This window comes from Loxodonta africana, chromosome 19 (genome assembly GCF_030014295.1).
Source record: "Loxodonta africana isolate mLoxAfr1 chromosome 19, mLoxAfr1.hap2, whole genome shotgun sequence".
In the NCBI taxonomy this organism is placed as follows: Eukaryota; Metazoa; Chordata; class Mammalia; order Proboscidea; family Elephantidae; genus Loxodonta; species Loxodonta africana.
The window spans coordinates 17,108,032-17,125,686 of NC_087360.1; the positions used below are offsets into that span (position 1 = coordinate 17,108,032).

General features: G+C 41.3%; 1 protein-coding gene across 6 annotated transcripts in view; it reads right to left on the bottom strand.

The window, feature by feature from the left end:
- CIT (citron rho-interacting serine/threonine kinase) overlaps window positions 1-17,655 on the bottom strand; it is a 174,344-nt gene that overhangs the window by 26,476 nt on the left and 130,213 nt on the right. For all 6 annotated transcript variants that reach the window (XM_010598935.3, XM_023559453.2, XM_010598934.3 and 3 more), the window contains 6 exons: window positions 13,753-13,950; window positions 12,829-13,022; window positions 9,928-10,063; window positions 8,004-8,108; window positions 1,859-1,999; window positions 879-986 (listed from right to left, as the gene is read on the bottom strand). In XM_010598935.3, coding sequence (XP_010597237.1) covers window positions 879-986; window positions 1,859-1,999; window positions 8,004-8,108; window positions 9,928-10,063; window positions 12,829-13,022; window positions 13,753-13,950 — 882 coding nt within the window. The remainder of the gene's footprint in view (window positions 1-878; window positions 987-1,858; window positions 2,000-8,003; window positions 8,109-9,927; window positions 10,064-12,828; window positions 13,023-13,752; window positions 13,951-17,655) is intronic.

Genomic DNA, 17,655 nt, shown 5'->3' on the forward strand with positions numbered 1-17,655 from the left:
AAAGACGGCACCGGGAACATTTAGGCCAACTGCTGGCTCCAGTCTGCCACCCTAGGTATTCCAAGTCATCCAAGGCCTGTCTTGTAAAACTGCTGCCACTACAACTACAGTACGATATGGTCTTTGGAAGGAAACTGCAAGCTCTTCAGAGACCTTTCTAGAACTGAGAACACTTGGCTAAATCCAGTGTGAGGGCCACAGTGGTTTAAGAAAGCATGTATTGGGCTTATTAAAAGCAACCCTCAGTATGTGCACCCACACATGGCCACATCCAGAGTTTTGAACGTGTTTGTCTGCTACAATATAAAAAGCGGTGGTACAGTACCCAGCGTAGGGTCCAGCTATCCAGTCAGTCACTTCACTCCCTGAGTGCCAGTCACTTCATTAGCCAATCAAAACGACTGGACCAGAAGATTTCTAAAGCCCTTTCTGAGTCTCGTGCATGTGACCTGAGCATCCCTGTATAGCCCTGTAGCCATGACCTCCGCTCATCCCTTTGAAGCCCAATACACGTGACCTGAGAACTCCTCTGGAGTCCCATACATGTGACCTTTGTATAAACCTTTTTCTCTGCATAGCACTTCCCTCCCCAACTACTCAGAAAAAAAAAAAATCACTCCCATAACAGAGAAAGGCACTACAATCTTTAAGGCCATGAACATAAAGTAGCTGGTTACAAGACTGGATCAATGAAAGATATCCTTTGTAAGGGCTACTCTAATGATCTCAAAACCTGTTTTTCAACAAAAATTAAAATAAGAAAACATGCAAAATGTTTGCATCTCTGTAGCTCCCTTTAACTATCACAGCTGTATCCACTGACTCATGAATGATCCAGCGAAACTGTCCACTCCCGCTTTACAAACGCTTTGACCCACCTTTTTCTTTTTGGCAGGTTGGTCCATTTTGGCTTGCAGAAAATCGATGAGCTTGGTTTGTTGAGAAATAGTGCCTTCCATTTTCACCTTTTCGTGAGAATAGAGAACCTAAAATTTGTGAAAACGAAAATAACCTCAGACCCAGAAAGAAGCATGTGTTTAAATTTGAGCCTTCAAGAAAACAAAAAAAATAAAGTCGCTGGGGCAGGAACACATGAAAATTCAACAGAAACTGCGCTTAGTCGATATTATTTATTTAGTCCCACTCTTTATCTCACACACACACACAAAGGGATAGAATGATCGATGGATAGACAGGTTAAAAAAAAAAAAAAGAATAGAATTACAAATTCTCAATGGAATCCAGACCTCTGGAGCTATTGAGGCTGGACAGCCCCCTGAAACTATTGCCCTGAGATAATATTTACACTTTAAACCTTAAACCAAAACTTTTCCCGGAAGTCTGCTTTGAACCAAACAACAGTTTAGCTAAATTAGTAAAGTTATGTCTGCCTTGAGCATCGAAGATTTATCCTTGTGGGCTGAAACCAACAACAACAACTCAAAAGGTTAGATGAGAAACTTAGGTGGCAGTGGCTATATGTAATGGTGGTGGAATAATTTGGAAAAGGAGAGCAAGAACAGTTATATAACTTGAAGAATGTAAACAATGTCGCTGAATTGTACATGTAGAATTTGTTGAAATGGTGTACACTTTGTTGTGTATATTTTCACAAACAACAAAATTAAAAAAAAAAAAGAGATAGAGAGCATACGGTTAAAATCCAGGTGGCACTTACTATAGAAGTCCTCCAACTTCTCTGAATGTTTAGAAATTTTTATAATAAAATATTAGGAAAAGATAAAAGGATTCATGATAGCTAGGATTCACAACGAGTTCCCCAGCTGGCTTTTAGCCGTCATGCTTTACCACTACACACAAGTCCTATTGTAGAAGGTTCCTCGTGGCTGGCCCTCACCTGAATGTTTTCCAGCTGATACTCCAAATCACTCCTCTCTGTCTTCAGCAAATCAGCCCGGTCTAGAGCTTCCTGCAATCCTTGAGTCAGGCGGAAAATGTGGTTCTTCTGCAGGTCCATCTGCTGCTGTAACTTAGCTTGCTGGTAGGGAGCGGGGCCGGAGAAAGGCTCAGTACCGCACACGATACAACTGGTTCCACTACAGTTCCTATTCCCGAACTAATCTCAGACACAGCACCGACACAGCAGTTTTGGAAATCATCTCATTCCAGAATTACCAACTGTCCTCTATTCCAAAATGACGCATGCACGGTTAAAAAGGACTTTCACGGAAATCTCTCATGGTCAGCAAGTCACAGGATCTCCAGCATAGCAGGGAGTCCAGGCTGGGCTTCGGAGGGGTCCTCTTTCCCAGTCGGGGTTATAATTAAGGATATTTTGGTACTTAAGAGGGTGAGCCATCTGAGTTGACATCTAAGGCAGAGTGGCTTAGTGCCATGGCAATGTTCCAATGACTTGTCCTTATTTGTTGTTTTAAGATCTCAATTGTTGTTATGGGAAATCACTTTGTGCAGGTGGTGTGAAGTACACAAGGTAAATCAGATCACCCCTAATTTAATATGCACCTCGTCAGGGTGAGGACCCCAACAAGTACACAAAGAATCAAAATTACAGGAGACATTTCTATGGCATGGGGAGGATGAAAGAGGAAGATCCCAGATTCCGTACAAGTGTCAGCAAAACCCAGAAAAGAAGAATTCAATTTAGTATATTAGAAATACTTTTGTGCTGAAAATCTCACTCCAGTTTTTACAATGGAAGTCTATCAGACAATAGGGCAGGCTATAAAGACCCTGGTTTCATAGCTCTTTCCTGAAAGGCTTGTGTTTCTAAAAAGCAGCAGGGCAGCCACCTTCATGGACTCTGCCTTATTTCATCCAACCCCCAGGATACAGTCTAATCACAGTCGCTGTGGCCCAAATCATCTCTTCCCTGGTAGCCTAGACCTCTGCAGGCTCAAGGACAGAGAGCAGCTGAAGAGCAATAAACATCGCCAAGGGACTTTTCTAAAAGACAACAACAAGAATACTACTCAGCCATAAATGAAGTCCCAGTGTATGCCACAACATGGCTGACCTGCGAAACCATCGCGCCGAGCAAAGTAAGTAACAAAAGGGTAAATGCTATATGATCTGGCTTACATGAAATAAGCAAATATATAGAAACTAAAGATTATTAGTGGTTACCAGAGTGGGAGGGAGGTGGAAAGGAGGAGTTTTTACTTAGGGAGCACTGAATTTATGTTAATGGTGGAGGAATAATTTGGAAAAGGACAGTGACAATGGCTACACAACTTGAAGACTATAATCAGTGTCACTGAATTGTGCATGTAGAAATTGCTGAGATGACATGTTTTGTTACCCATTTCCACCACAACCAAAAAAAAAAAAAACTAATTTTTTAATAATTAAAAAAAGAAGGGCTTTTAAGATCCTATGAACTATGTACAAGCTTGAAAGCAGCCATCCAAGGCACAACAATTGGTCTCTCTTCGCCTGAAGCAACAGAAGAAGAAGAAGGCCAATCAGGAATAGGGGGAGGACACGGAATGTGTGGTTAATTGCCTCCATGAACAAATGCTACCTTTGCCATGAGACCAGAAAAAGATTCTATACAACAATCTTGATCAAAAGGGAGAAAAAGCAGAACAGAATTTCAAATTCTTATGGAATCCAGACTTTCTGGAGCCATGGGGGGTAGATAAACCTGCAAAACTACTGGCCTGAGATAATCTTTAAACCTTAAACCAAAAATATCCCCTGAAGTCTTCTTAAAACCAAGCAATAGCTTAGCTTAACTAGTAAAGAACGTCTGCCTTGATCATTACGCTCTTTTAAGAACTATCTATATGGGATCAAACTGACAACAGCAACTTGAAATATCAGGTAGGAACCTTAGGGGCAGTGAGTTTAGGTTCACGGCAAAGGAACAACTCAGAAAAGGAGGGTGAGAATGGATGCACCATGACAAGAATATAATCAATGTCACTGAATTGTATATACAGAAGCGGTTGAGCTGATGTGTGTTTTGCTATGCATACTGTCAACAACAACGACAAAAAAAAAAACGAAAAGGCAGTGGCAGATCTCACAGTCCTCACCCCCGCAGGCAGAGGACCATTGCTGACCTCAGAAATGTTCTGATCCCCTCTGTCTTATTTCACTTCTCCCCATCCATGTTTTGCTTTCCATTTCTGTTCCTCATCTGTCCTTCGTCTTGAGAAGCAGCAGACTCTTTGAGGCATCATGGAATAGTGGAATAAACCCGTGTTTTGGAATCTCATAGACCCTGGTTCAGATCCTGACTCTAACCTTTATCAGTCATACGACCATGAGTGGCTCTTATTACCTCTCGAAACCTGTTTCTTCATCTCTAAGTGGGTATAACACCTCCCCTCACTGGCTGACATATTGAGTGCAGTGTCCAGCATACAGTAGGTGCTTACTAAATTTCAGTACTCTCCATCCCTTTTTCTTTCTCTCCTCCATCCAGTTCAGGTGCTATCTCCTCACTTTTCCATCTGCCTTTCCCAGCCCATCCGACTCCACAAACCTCTTTCCTTTCATTGGCTGTGACACAGGACTTTTTTTTTTTTTTAATATCTATAATATTTACTGATTTCTATTTCATACTCTCTGACCTTAGTTTTCAAAGTCAGTGGGCTGAATATTTGAAAGAGGAAAAAGGAAAAAAAACTTTGTGGGTTCCTGCCATAAAGCAAAGGATACCTGTAACTAAAAAGATCACCTGGGCTGTGTACATAACCTGGAATTTCTGAACCAAACCACACAACTGCCCAAAATACGGAGAAAAAAATAATAATAATAAAACAAACAAACGAACCCTAGCTAAGATAACCTCTTAATGGGAGTTATCAGTCCCCTGCAGTACGAGTGATTTCTTCCGCAAATCAGCCTCATTAGTTCCTCCCCACTATTTTAAGGACAACATTACTTATTAGGAAGGAAGCAGAGAAACAACTGTTGGAGACAAGATCTGTTCAGTGACAGCCAGGCGCAAAATACTTTTCTAGAATAAACACATCAACTGTCCATTAGCTGTCTAAGAAATAAGCTGGCCATTTACTACAATAAAAAACAAGGAAGTGATATTTGCGCTCTACAAAATGTTTTTCCAAACTATTTACTTGCTTCCCGGAAGCCCTCCCAGAGAGAATCAAGTGGAGGTTTATTCATGGCTCAATATTAAACTGAGAAGAGGGCTTTAGTTGTATGCTTGGACCTGGAAGAAGAATGAGGAAGCTAGATTAAGGAACCGTAGTGTAAAACGACCCTGGTGAACTAGAAGGTGGATCAAAACCAACAAGGGAAAGTTCAACAAGGATAGTATTTTTTTTTTAATTAAACTGTACAAATATAGAACACAAAGATAGAAAAACAAAAGCAAAATCATGTGTCAGGGTAAGTGGTAATTTAATAGGTCAGCAGGTGTCAACAGTGTGATAAAGCTACCCAAGAGCCCAGGTGACTGGCAGAGGTTTATGGAGCCCAGTATGGAGGTGGAGATACCTCTACTGTATTCAGTGCTATTCACACCACACAGGCTTCCAGAAATTCTCTTTGAAAAGAAAAATCGACCAGAAAAGTATATCCAAAGCTTAGAGGGACTTGAAATATTTCATTTAGAAAGAGAGGATTATTTGGTGTGAGAGGGTCACTTGGATATCTAATCGGCCATTATGGAGATAAAAGTAGTTTATCTCATAGGATTGTCGCAAAGACTGTATAAGTCAGTTTATGTAAAGTACTTAGAAGAGTACCTGGCACATAATTCAGTGCTAACGAAGCATCAGTTATTTTGACTATTAATCAATATTAATCGCCTATTTTGGTTTTTTTTTTTATTTTGGTTGGTGATAGCAGCCTACTTTCTAATGCTCTAAATGGTAGAAGCATTACATGCAATCATATGAAATTACTGTTTTCAAAATTATAAAACAGTCAAATAATGGCAAATTCATGCTTTTACCTAATAGAACCAATGGGTAAAAAGTTATAGACTTTAGTTCAAAGTAAGAAAGGACTTATCTAAGAAAAGAGTTCCCCAAAAATGGGCTGGGATGCCCAAAGTCACTGTGAGTATTTAGGCCGAGTTTCAATGGGGCCCACCTAGGAAGACCGTTGGGGAAGAGATTCTCTCGTTTGGATGGGAGATTAACCTGACCAGGACCAGCAAATGGATTTGCAGCTCTGGCAATATTTCTAACAGACTAACAGTAGCTGTAAAGTGCCACATTCAGGACACCTCTGAGGCCATTTTGGGCCCAAGAAGAAAGATTTGGGAGAAAGATCTGCTAGTAAAGTTTGCCATGGGCAGGGATAAAGGGAATAGGGGCGCAAGTGCCAGGATTTGGATTAGATGACACATAAGATCCCTTCCAACTCAGAGACTCTGACTCTGGCCCCATTTAAAAGTCTCTGCGCCCATGAAGAAGACATCTAGGTTGAACTCTTGGTCACATGTTTATGAAGTGCACACTATAAGCAAGAATCCTAAGCATATTTTAGATAATAAAAGATCTTTCTTTGTATCATAATGGTTTCAACTGTCTGCTGGAATCCGCCACAAACTCAACGTCAGACAGATGTCTATACTGAAAAATTTATCTGTGAGGCACAGTCTGGAAAAGTGGAAATGTTCTCGTGTAGTTGAGAAGTGAGAAAAAGGGGACTGAATCAGGATTTCGGCATTCTATTCCTAGCATTGTCACTGACTCACCATGTAACCTTGAACCAAAGTATTGAGCTGTCAGGGCCAACTCTCCCTCCTTGGAAGGAAAATAGGACAGGTGAGGTCATTGGTTATTTCTGTCCTGTTTCCAACATGTGCCTGAAGTGGGGACACTGCCTATTCACCCCAGAAAAGACATCATAATTCTCTATTTGACCACCAGGAGATTTTTAAATTTCTATTAAGGAGCCCTGCTGGCGTAGTGGTTAAAGCAATGAACTACTAACTAAAAGATCGGTGGTTCAAAACCACCAGCAACTCCATGGGAGAAAGATGTGGCAGTCTGCTTCCATAGAGATTTACAGCCTTGGAAATCCTACCGGGTCGCTATGAGTCAGAATTGACTCGTCAGCAGTGGGTTTGGTTTTTTTTTTTTTTATTATAGGGTTTTTAGTGCCACCTTTGGTGAATTTCCCACCCATAATTTTAAAACTATCATTCCATAAAGCATTTCATACTGATCTGCAAAACTGTCAACACCTGTTCCATGCTTAATAGCATAGCAATAGTATTTCTATCAGTACAGTGTCTCAAGAGTTATGGGGAACATACAATAAAACCTCGATTAACCAGAACAGAGAATTCTGGCTAATTGAACAGTCTGGCTCACAATATGTTAAACAGAAAACCCCTTTGGACTCAAACTTTTCATTAGATATCCTTACATATTCATTTATCCTTGTAGGTCAATTCCAATGAATAAAGCCCAATTATTAGTGATTCAATATACAGGGCTTTAGGTGGGGGTGGCGTGCAGTCATCAATTTAAATAGCAACTTTCAGAATTCTGCTAATAGGTACGGGAAATAACATAAGGGATGGGCTTAGGAGATCAATTCAAGCTTTTCATTTTACGTCTCCAAAGCAGGGCATAATTTTTTTTAATTGAATTAACTGAATGTTCAAAAGTCCTCATGAAGTTGGTACTCAGCATAATCTGATCAAGTCACTGCCCTGTGCATTAAGGTAATTTGCATGGATGTGCTAATAGTCTGAATAACTTAATATACTCTGGATATTAACGCTAAAGGACAATTGAACTCAATACTCATTCACCCGTAGTAAACTTTTCTTGGGCACGTGCTTATTACCATGCGCTGAATACTATTAAACACCATGCAGGTCGGAGATGAAAAGGGGACCCTCTGCTTTTATGATACATTATTCTGATATGTTAAATGCCTTAAAAGCAGCATTAACAACCACCTCACCCTTCCTCACAAACCCCAGCTTCAAATTGTGAAGGTCTAATTTGGATCTGACCACCTGCATGTAACAAAATTTCTATTTCGAAATCCCACCTGGTTCGACTTACTAGGTGCTTTCCCCTCACCTCTTCCAGGAGCCTTTGTTTGAGTTCTCGCTCGGTCTCTAGCTTCTGCTGTAAGCTTCGCGCATTCATCTCAAGCATGGCGTGCTTCTTTTCCAGGTCATTCAGCTGAACAGGTGGAAAAATTGGACATGATACCACATTTAGAAATGTTAGATGCTAACGACTTGTACAAAAATCCAAGCTTCAACATATAAACAATCAAGTTCTAAAGATCAGAAAACAAATGCTGTTGTTTTTGAAAGTATACCACAGAAGTCCATGTCATAAGAAAGTCTTCCACAGGTTATGACGTGAAGATACAAAATATTTCTAAGGGATGGGACGTATACACAGCTGTGACAAGTTCTGAAAGGATGACTGCGCAAGTATTCATCTCGGCTGAATTTAGTTCATCACATTTTGAATGCTTACTGCATGTACAATATTACAACAGGGGCCTTGGGCATGAGGGATGGACAACCTGCACCAGGGAACCTGCACTGAATCAGAAAGATAGAGGGGAGCCCATAATTAGACATGTACACAAATAATGACTGATAAGTTTGGTAAGGTATGGAGCAGACCAAGAAGTTGTATCGGAATGCCTGGAGTCTTCAAGGGTGGGAAGGCCTTTGCTATAGAAGGCTTCAATAACAGTCAAATAGGAAAGATTATTCTACATGTTAAACATAAAAAAGTTAATTTTACTTCTGAATGATAAATTCTCTTTCCCTATGGTTTTTTTTTTTTTACATGGTTAAAAAAAAAAACCTAGTAAGTCAGTCTCAGGGACTTCTAGCCTTGAATCCAGTATTTTCTTACAAGAAACCCACTTCTATGGGTTTCTTGTAAGAAAATAATTAAAGATATCCATAAAGATTTATGTCCATTATGATGTTATTTATAATGGCAAAAAATTGAAAGCAGCCTAGATTTTGAACACAAGTGGAATGATAAAATTAAATACATCTGTACAATGTACTACCAGGCCGTTGATTTTTTTTAATTATATGTTCAAAGGATATAAGTCAGAAAAAGCCTCTAGATATATAATAATTTAAAATTACATAAAACTGTATATATAGTTGGCAACTAAACTCATAAAAATATGTACATATTATATACACACACATAAATCAAAGAGAAGAAAGCTAATAAATTCACCAATATAACAGTAGTAATGGACTACAAGTCATTTTTTTCCTTTACATTTAAGTGGTTTCCATACCTTCTACAATGACCCCAAATAATTCCTTTTATAATCAAAAAATAACCAAGAGTTACGGAAAACACAGATTTCGGACTGCTACTTTATCTTATATGTGTGTGAGTGTGCTTGTGCGAGTCCGTATGTGTAGTCATAAAAGTTCTCTATTTTCACTTTTGTTACCTGTAATACTGAAATGACTAGTCTAAATGCTCTGTCAAGACTATGAGATAAAACTTCCACAACACTGGTACGCTGCTTTGTAAAGAGAACACGGATGGAACACATGTATTTCCAATGTGAAATACCGAGGACTTGCATCTCTCATCAGGCCCCATCATGTCCCTGAACTTGCAACATGGAGATGCTGAACAGCCTATTATTGCAGCAATGGAATGAGCACTTCCCCAACGATGCTTGACATTAAATCCAAAAAGCCTTCTAGAAATAAAAGCCAGAAAACCAGCAGTCAATATTCAGACTTCAGGGCTCAGACAGGCAGATGTTAAGAAGTCACCAACTGGCCAAGAAACGCCTGCACCCACCATACCCACCCATGCTAATGCCAACCAAGGAGGTCCCAGGATTAAGCACAACTGTGAGACATTTTTGGAGTGATCAAGTGTGCATTTATGAAATATATTTACTATGGATTGCATTTGAATTTCTGTCAAGCATGGCTTCAAAAAGAAGGCAACAAAAACATTTTCTTAAAAGTCGGAAGGGACAGGTGTGGACCTTGTCAGAGAGGCTCTCAGCTTTCAGCTTCTGCTCTTTGAGAGCCTGCTGCAGAGCAAGGATCTCAGCCTTGTGCTCCTTCACCGCCAGCTCCACCACTTGGCGTGACTCGGTGATCCGCTGGTCAGCTCTCACCCTGCCAGAAAAACACAGGCCTGACTTGAGAAGGCCCACCACCACCAAGCTGCAGGAGGGAAGCTACCCATCTCTAAGCCAACCAAACAGGCTGTGCACTGATGCCCAACTCTGATTCCCAGTTCCAGATTATGTCTTCTTTTTCGACAGTTTATAGAGCAAAGATTTGACCCACTTTAGGCCTTGTGTAAAAATACCCCTAAAAGGTAAAGTTCCTATGAATACTCACTTGGAATGACTGAAGGGGAAAAAAAGCATTTCCAAATCCAACTGGGCTAAATAGGATGAGTCAAGACTGTCCCACCTTTCCATGGAGCAGAAATGGAAGGTGTGCCCCATCCCACTGATGGATCATGGGGCACAAAGTACCATGGGAGGGACCATTTGGAAAAACATTTCATGTAAGAAGTGTTCTGGGTGCTGAGGAAACGGAAACTTGACTCTGATGAATGTATCTGTACATAAGTTTGCATTGTTGTTAGTAGTCATTGAGTAGGCCCAATTCATGGTGACCCCATGCACGAGATCAGATCATTATGATTACAGGGTTTTAATAGGCTGATTTTTGGAAGTAGATCACCAGGCCTTTCTTCCTTGTCCATCTTAGTCTAGAAGCGCCACTGAAACCTGTTCAGCATCATAGCAACACATAAGGCCCCACTGATAGATGAGTGGTGGCTGCACGTGAGGTGCCTTGCCTGGGAACTGAACCCAGGTCTGCCATATGGAAGGTGAGAATTCTACCACTGAACCACAAATAAATTTAAAGAAAAGAAAAACAAGATGGGAAGTGGAAAAATCACTCCACCTCCCCATTTATGCATTATGTTTTCCCACTTTCACAACTTTGCTTATACGACCTCCTCCACAGAGAATACTCTCCTTCCTTACTCTGTATACTCAAAGCGTATTCAACCTCCAAGGCTTAACTCGAAGGCCGTGTTCTCCATAAAACCTTTCCCAATTCCTCCTCTCAGAAGTAACCTCTCCTTGCTCTGTATCCCCAAAGCATAAATACATTCCTCTCTCTAGGTGACAAACATTTTAATGCAAAATTTATCTCCTCCACTAGACTCTTTGCCTCTTGAGGACAAGGACTGTGGATTATATCTTAGTCATCTCAGTATCCTGCGCAATACTGAAACAAGAAAAAAACAAAAGGAAATGAAAGCCAAGATCCTTCACAATTATCCCTCAAAGTAGACATGAAATGTTGCCGTAAGCACACCCATAATTACACCTTCCGTATGTAATTCTTGATGCTGAAGCCAGATTCCTACCCCAAAAACTGTCTCAGAAGGATCCTAGGAACAGCTGGGATAGGAGCTGTACTTGGGGAGAGCAAGGGAGGGGGCCGGTGTGAGAGCAGCCAAAATTTACAGCGAGGACCAGGGGAAGACCAACAGTTAACAGAGAGAAGCAGGGAAGAGGAGTCTAACACAGCCGCTCATCACATGGGCAAATACCCTGAGTGGGAAGATGCCCAAAAAGGGAATATTTCTACTAGTTTCTCCTGAAATTTGAGGATTTTCATCTTTTGCCTCTAATACTTTCTAGTCAACTGAGTTTAGCATAGATTATTCATCCAACACATGTATGTGAGTCTACCATGACCAAGTAAATGTGAGAGGCACCAAAATTAGTCTGACACAGTTCACCAACCCAAAGCCGTGCCTTTTATCCTGCTTAAGGAGGGCAGAGTATCCAGGAAAGTAAGCTTCAGCGGAAGCTGATATTAGTGAGGATACGAAGGGTAGATACCATTCAGTTATGCAGACATGGGGTGATGGGGCTGCCATCAGCCCATATGGTGACTCTGTGCAAATAGGGAAAAGGCACCCACCCCTGCTTTGAGACAAATTTCTGTCTGTTGAAAACTGCCCTAGTATACCGATTTCATTAGAACAAACACTTCCCTGCCATGAGCTTTAAAATAATTTGTAAAATAATTCAGTAATAAATCTTCAATTCAAATCTATGTCTTCAATATGGACGGCACCCCTGAGGCTGTGCAGAATACAAGGTGCGGAGTCCTAGCCCTGGGGAGAAGGGAGCTCTGGAACTGTGGAAACAACAGTGGAGACGCTGAGAGCTGACAGCGCCTGAAGGTATGATTACTATTTCCTACAATAAAAGTGAAAAACTATTCTTGCAGAGCAGTGGTTCTCGAGGCGGCTTTGCCTTCCTCCCCCACCCCCTCCCAGGAGACGTTGGCCAATGTCTGGAGACATTTTAGGATGCTACAACTGGGAGGGAGGTGCTACTGGTATCTAGTGAGGAGAGGCCAGGGATGCTGCTCAACAACCTACAGGACAGGAAGGACAGCCTCCGCAACCATTAATTGGCTCAAAATGTCAATAGTGCCTAGGCTGATAAAACCTTCGTGTAGAGGGAAGACAAGCATTATGTATGACCAGGACTAAATGATGACAACCTTGCTATATGGTCATAGTTATAGGAAATCAGATAAAAATATTTCTGCAAAGAAAACACTGGGATATTTGCTGTGCTCTGGCTCTCATGCCTCAGCACAATGTAAACGGACATCAGCTACTGTCTCAGAATCCAAGTGACACCGTCCATATTCACAACTAGGGTGACCAATTCATTCCTGTTTGCCCAAGATGTTCCTGGTTTCAGCACTGGGTGTCTGACATCCAGGAAACCTCCTGGTCCCAGGCAAGCTGGGACAGGTGGTCACCCTGTTCACAGGTGGATCCAGCTGCAGTCACCTGCCATTGCCTTCCTACAGACAAGAAGCCCCACCTGCTCTGCTTTTCGGTGTCCAACATCCTCTGTAACTCTCGAACCCGACACTCAAACTGGGATTTCTCATCACCAAGGACGCTCCTCCACGCCTCCCACTGCCGCTCCTTTTCCAGCAACTCATCGTTCAGGGCTTCCAGATCCATGACCTGTTCCTCCAGCATCGTGCACGTGGTTTTCAGGGCCTCCATCGTCTGCAAATTAGCACCACTGAGTTGTGCCTTGTACCAAGTGAGGATTTCCTGGATGCTACTCTTGTTGGCTCAATTTCAGAAAAGCACAAGCTTCTAACTAGAACCTGAAATACAGTTTATCTTTGTCTTCTACAGCCCAAGAGGGCTGGAAGAGAATGGATGGAGGCCCATGTCTGGGCAGAACCCAGAGCAAGGCCGGAGGGAAGAGACCTAGTTTCAAAACTTGGCACATATAAAAAAAGGTGGCACATACTGGCCTCCCAGAGCATGCTATTTTTAATTTTTCGAGTTTAAAGTTAATCCCCAAAATCAAAGTTAAGAAAGAATACATACTTTTAAAAGCCATTTTGAAAACCCCAAAGCCTTCAAAACACATCAATAATTGTAGAAAGAGCCTATTTACTGGACAGGCTCATTTTTGGAAGCCTCGGGAGAGTTGCACCAGGCCACCACCACCACCACCACCAGCTGCCATCGACTCATGGCGACCTCATATGTGCCAGGGTAAAGCTGTGCTCCACAGGGTTTTTAATGGCTGATTTTTCAGAAATAGATCACCAGGCCTTTCTCCTGAGGTGCCTTTGGGTGGTCTTGAGTCACTAAACTTTCGGTTAGCAGCCGAGCACACTGACTGTTTGCCCCACCCAGTGCCGTGCACCAGGCACCCCCTGTACACTCCGAAGGGATCAAAGTCCTCCAGGAAGCTCGTGACATCCTCTACCCTCCTTACTTGCTTCTGGCTGGTAAGCTGCATCTCCCGCTCGGTGATTTCACGGCGGAGATGGTCCACTTCACTTCGGAGCTGCGCTATCTCATCGTTGGCGCCAGAAGCCTCGTCAAGTTGTTTGGACAGGTAGAAGTTTTGGTTGTTGAGCTCAGCGTTGTCCTCTGTCAGCTGAGTCAGCTGCTCCTCCAGGTCTGTGATTACCTGAAAGAAGAATGGAACTTGGTTACACGCTAAGCAAGTTGTTTGTAAATAAGCCATCGATTTTTCAACCTAAGTGACACTCAGCAATCAACGTGGAGCTCAGGAGTTTGCATATCTATCCTTGAGAGCCAACACCAAGCTCACACTCCTACCCGCTTAGCTCTAACGCTCACGCTGTGTTGGGGGAAAAAAAAAAGAGGCATGTCTCAGATTCGCCTGGACAATATGGCAAATGCAAAGGAACCAAAAGTGACCGCTGTCACGGAGGGACAGCTTCGAATGAGGTCAAGGATGATAACATAATGCAGAAAATGCAAGCTGAGGAAAGAGGAATGATAAAGACACTGGTATCAGAATCAGCTAATTAATCTAAAAATGCCCGTGGCACCATCTATAGGATGTTATAATTGGAGATATTCACAGCCTTAAAAAGCAAAATGAAGTTCTTATCAAGGAAGGCTGACAGTGAAGGACACTAAGTTATTTTAATAAAATCACAGACAATAAATTTAATTTCACGCAACACAGGCAAAGAAAAACTTCAGGGAAGCTCAGAATAATCCTGAGAATACAATACTGTGCTATAGCACCCCTTTAATGGTTTTTACTACACTTAGCTATCAGAAAATGGGAAAGCACGGAGATGAGACTGTCACTTTATTCAGAGAGATTTAATCCGGTTTTGCTAAATTACTCCCCTCTTTAGTGGTAGAATGGCCTCAATTTCAGTGCATCCAGCCTTCCTATGCTCTTGGCTGAGGTTCAGTATCAACTCTTACAGAGAGCTTTTATATCTAATACTTTAGAAGCTGAAGGGTAATTTTCTAATAATAGTTGGAATGAGGCACACAGGCAGTAAATTAAATTTTATGAAACAAAAAAGAAGTAAATTAAAAGGAAATGCTCTTAAGCCTACGATTATTAATTGTTTCCAATTTCCAAAACTAGAGTAGATTTAGCTTATGAAATGTTGCCATTGTTTCTACAACGAATCCCCTATTTAACTCCCTTTGATAATCAAAAAAAAAAAAAACCTTCCCAAGCACACAGAATTAAAGAATATCAATTAAGTACATTTGTTCAACGTAGCTCAGAAAACCCAGATTTTCATTTTGTTAACTGAGCTGATAACCTTTTAATGTAGTAAGCAGGTTAGTAATTTATTTGTTTAATGTTAAAGCCATGTTAATTCCTAATGTCCTGGTTTGAGATACACTGTCAGCTACAAGAGGGTGAATAAAGGTTATCTGGCTAGGTTCTTAGCTAAGACTCCTTCTTTATCAGGGAAAAATAGAAAAAAAAAATTTTACAAGTTTGTCACTCCTAGCAGGTAGTTATGCCTCATAGGAATCCCTGTATTGCCTTTGGTGACATGACTAGTTCAACTGATCTCCCTTCTATATGTTGTAACTCCAATCCTTATGATAGATTTCCATCCTAGATGGTGAAAGGCTCCATTTAACAACCGTGTTTGTTTCCTTCTACACCTTCCCCAAAGAGAAACAAAAAACTGAGGCAACTAGCCTAGCAGCTGTGCTATAAAATGGTTTCTGGTCCTACCTTTGCAAGAATACTGACCCAGGAGCCCACATAAGCCACCTTGAACTTTGCTGGGTTGGCTTCTCCATCTGTGACATGGAAATAAATACTATTTTTTAAATTCACTACCTGTTTTTATTTTTTGGAAACCCTGCTGGCAGAGTGGTTAAGCGCTACAGCTGCTAATCAAAAGGTCCGCAGTTCAAACCCACCAGGCGCTCCGTGGGAACTCTATGGGGCAGTTCTACTCTGTCCTATAGGGTCACTATAAGTTGGAATCAGCTCAACAGCAATTTTTTTTTTTTAATTTTTCTTGCATACTATTCCACCTTATCATATAAAATGCAAGGAATAAAAATTGGCCCTCTCGGGGAGCAGGTAGGGGAGCAAACAGAACTACCAAAACATCTATTCACATAATAATATACACATTGCTGAAATAATTTATCATTTGAAGACAGATTTAAGCTTTTAGGAACCCATTTCCTTTCTCTGTTTCATGAAGAAAAACAAATGTAGTTTATTACGAGCCCATTTCTGCCACCTCTTCTCCTTCTCCCAAAATTAGATTACAAAGCACTGAAAAAGAAACACTTGAAAAAAGTCAATGGGTGTCAAGACAATTTCTTCTCACTTCAATGGAGACGTGCCCAGCGGAGTAAGAAGGGTCCCTCTATTTCCCTGTAATCGTCAGCCTCTCAAGGGGCCTTGGGTCTCTGATTTCTATTTCCAGTTTGTGACTGCTAGTTCTATATTAGGTCATCGTCTCTATTTTGCCCGTTTGACAAGAGGATTGTGTGTCTGTGTGAAGCACCAACATGGGGACTTAAAGCATTTTAACTCATTTGGGCTTTTTATGTATTCTGTCTGCTCAAGCCATGATCTGTTTCATTTGTGATACTGTTTTTTGAGTTGCTAGGGTTCTGGTATTAAGTGTTAGACATACCAACCCACACACACATTACTGAGTTTACAGATAGTGAACATGACTTGAGACACAGGCAGTAAACTAATTATTCCATGGTTAAAAAATTAGATAGATAGACAGACAGGTAGACAGACAAAGAGACAGATGATAGATGGATGACAGGTACACAGAAAGACAGGCAAACAGACAGAGAGACAGATGACATATAGATAGATAGGGCAATCTTCCCGACCATTCTTTGAAATAGGTATTATTTTATTCCCATTTTATACATGTGGAAATTGGGGCAACAAAGAGGCTAAGAAACTTGCACAAGGTCAAGAAAATAAAGTAACCAAGCCAGGATTTGAACCTAGGCACTTTGGCTCCTGAATCTACTCTCTTAGCCCCTACATTCTACTGCCCCCCTAATATAGGGAAAGAAGCGTTTATTTAATGTTATTTTCAGGGCCTGGACACCCCAAACGACGGCAGGAGGTAGCGCTACCATTCAGGATAATGCTTCTTGATTTTGAACCAAGTAATATGCAAGGAGAATTCTTAGGACCATTTTGTGGCCACGGTTCTATTCTCTCCACACCAGGGACAACTGATCTGTTTGCTACATTATGTGTCTGCTTAATCTTTCAGTCCTACGGAGAAAGGGCAAAAAAGATAAACGGAAAAAGCTGATTCTGTCTCAGCAGTGAGAAAGATGAGGGCGAAAGCTTCGTAATACAGGTAGCCAGCAGGGCTTTCTTACAGACTGTTTTTAGAGATAAGAGATCTTGGTGCAGTTCTAAGAAAAAACAGGGATATAAAAAATGATCTGCTTTCAGTGTCAAAAAAAAAATCTCTGTTGGGATTATCTGTTGTCTTCTCAAGGCTGCTGTGCAAAGCTCATGGTTCTAAGAGGTAGATGTTAACCTCTCGTACCTAACAGGGGACCAGTACAGGAGATGAAACCAGGTAAATGTCCAATAACATGCTGGGGGTAACGAAACCAGTCAAATAATGAGCATCAGGCTAGAAAGACACACGACCAAAGTCCTATTTTAATGCCTAGCTCTTTCTTGAAGGCGGCTATTTGCATATTATTTATTTTTAATCTTATAGCTGACAGATTGATTCATAATTAAAACTGTGTCATATGTTTGCCCACCAACTCCCCTCCAAAACAGACTTAGGTAGGGTTTGAGGTGCCAGATTGAATCAAATCCTTTTTTTAAATCTCTTCAAAATACAGAAAGGATCTGAGC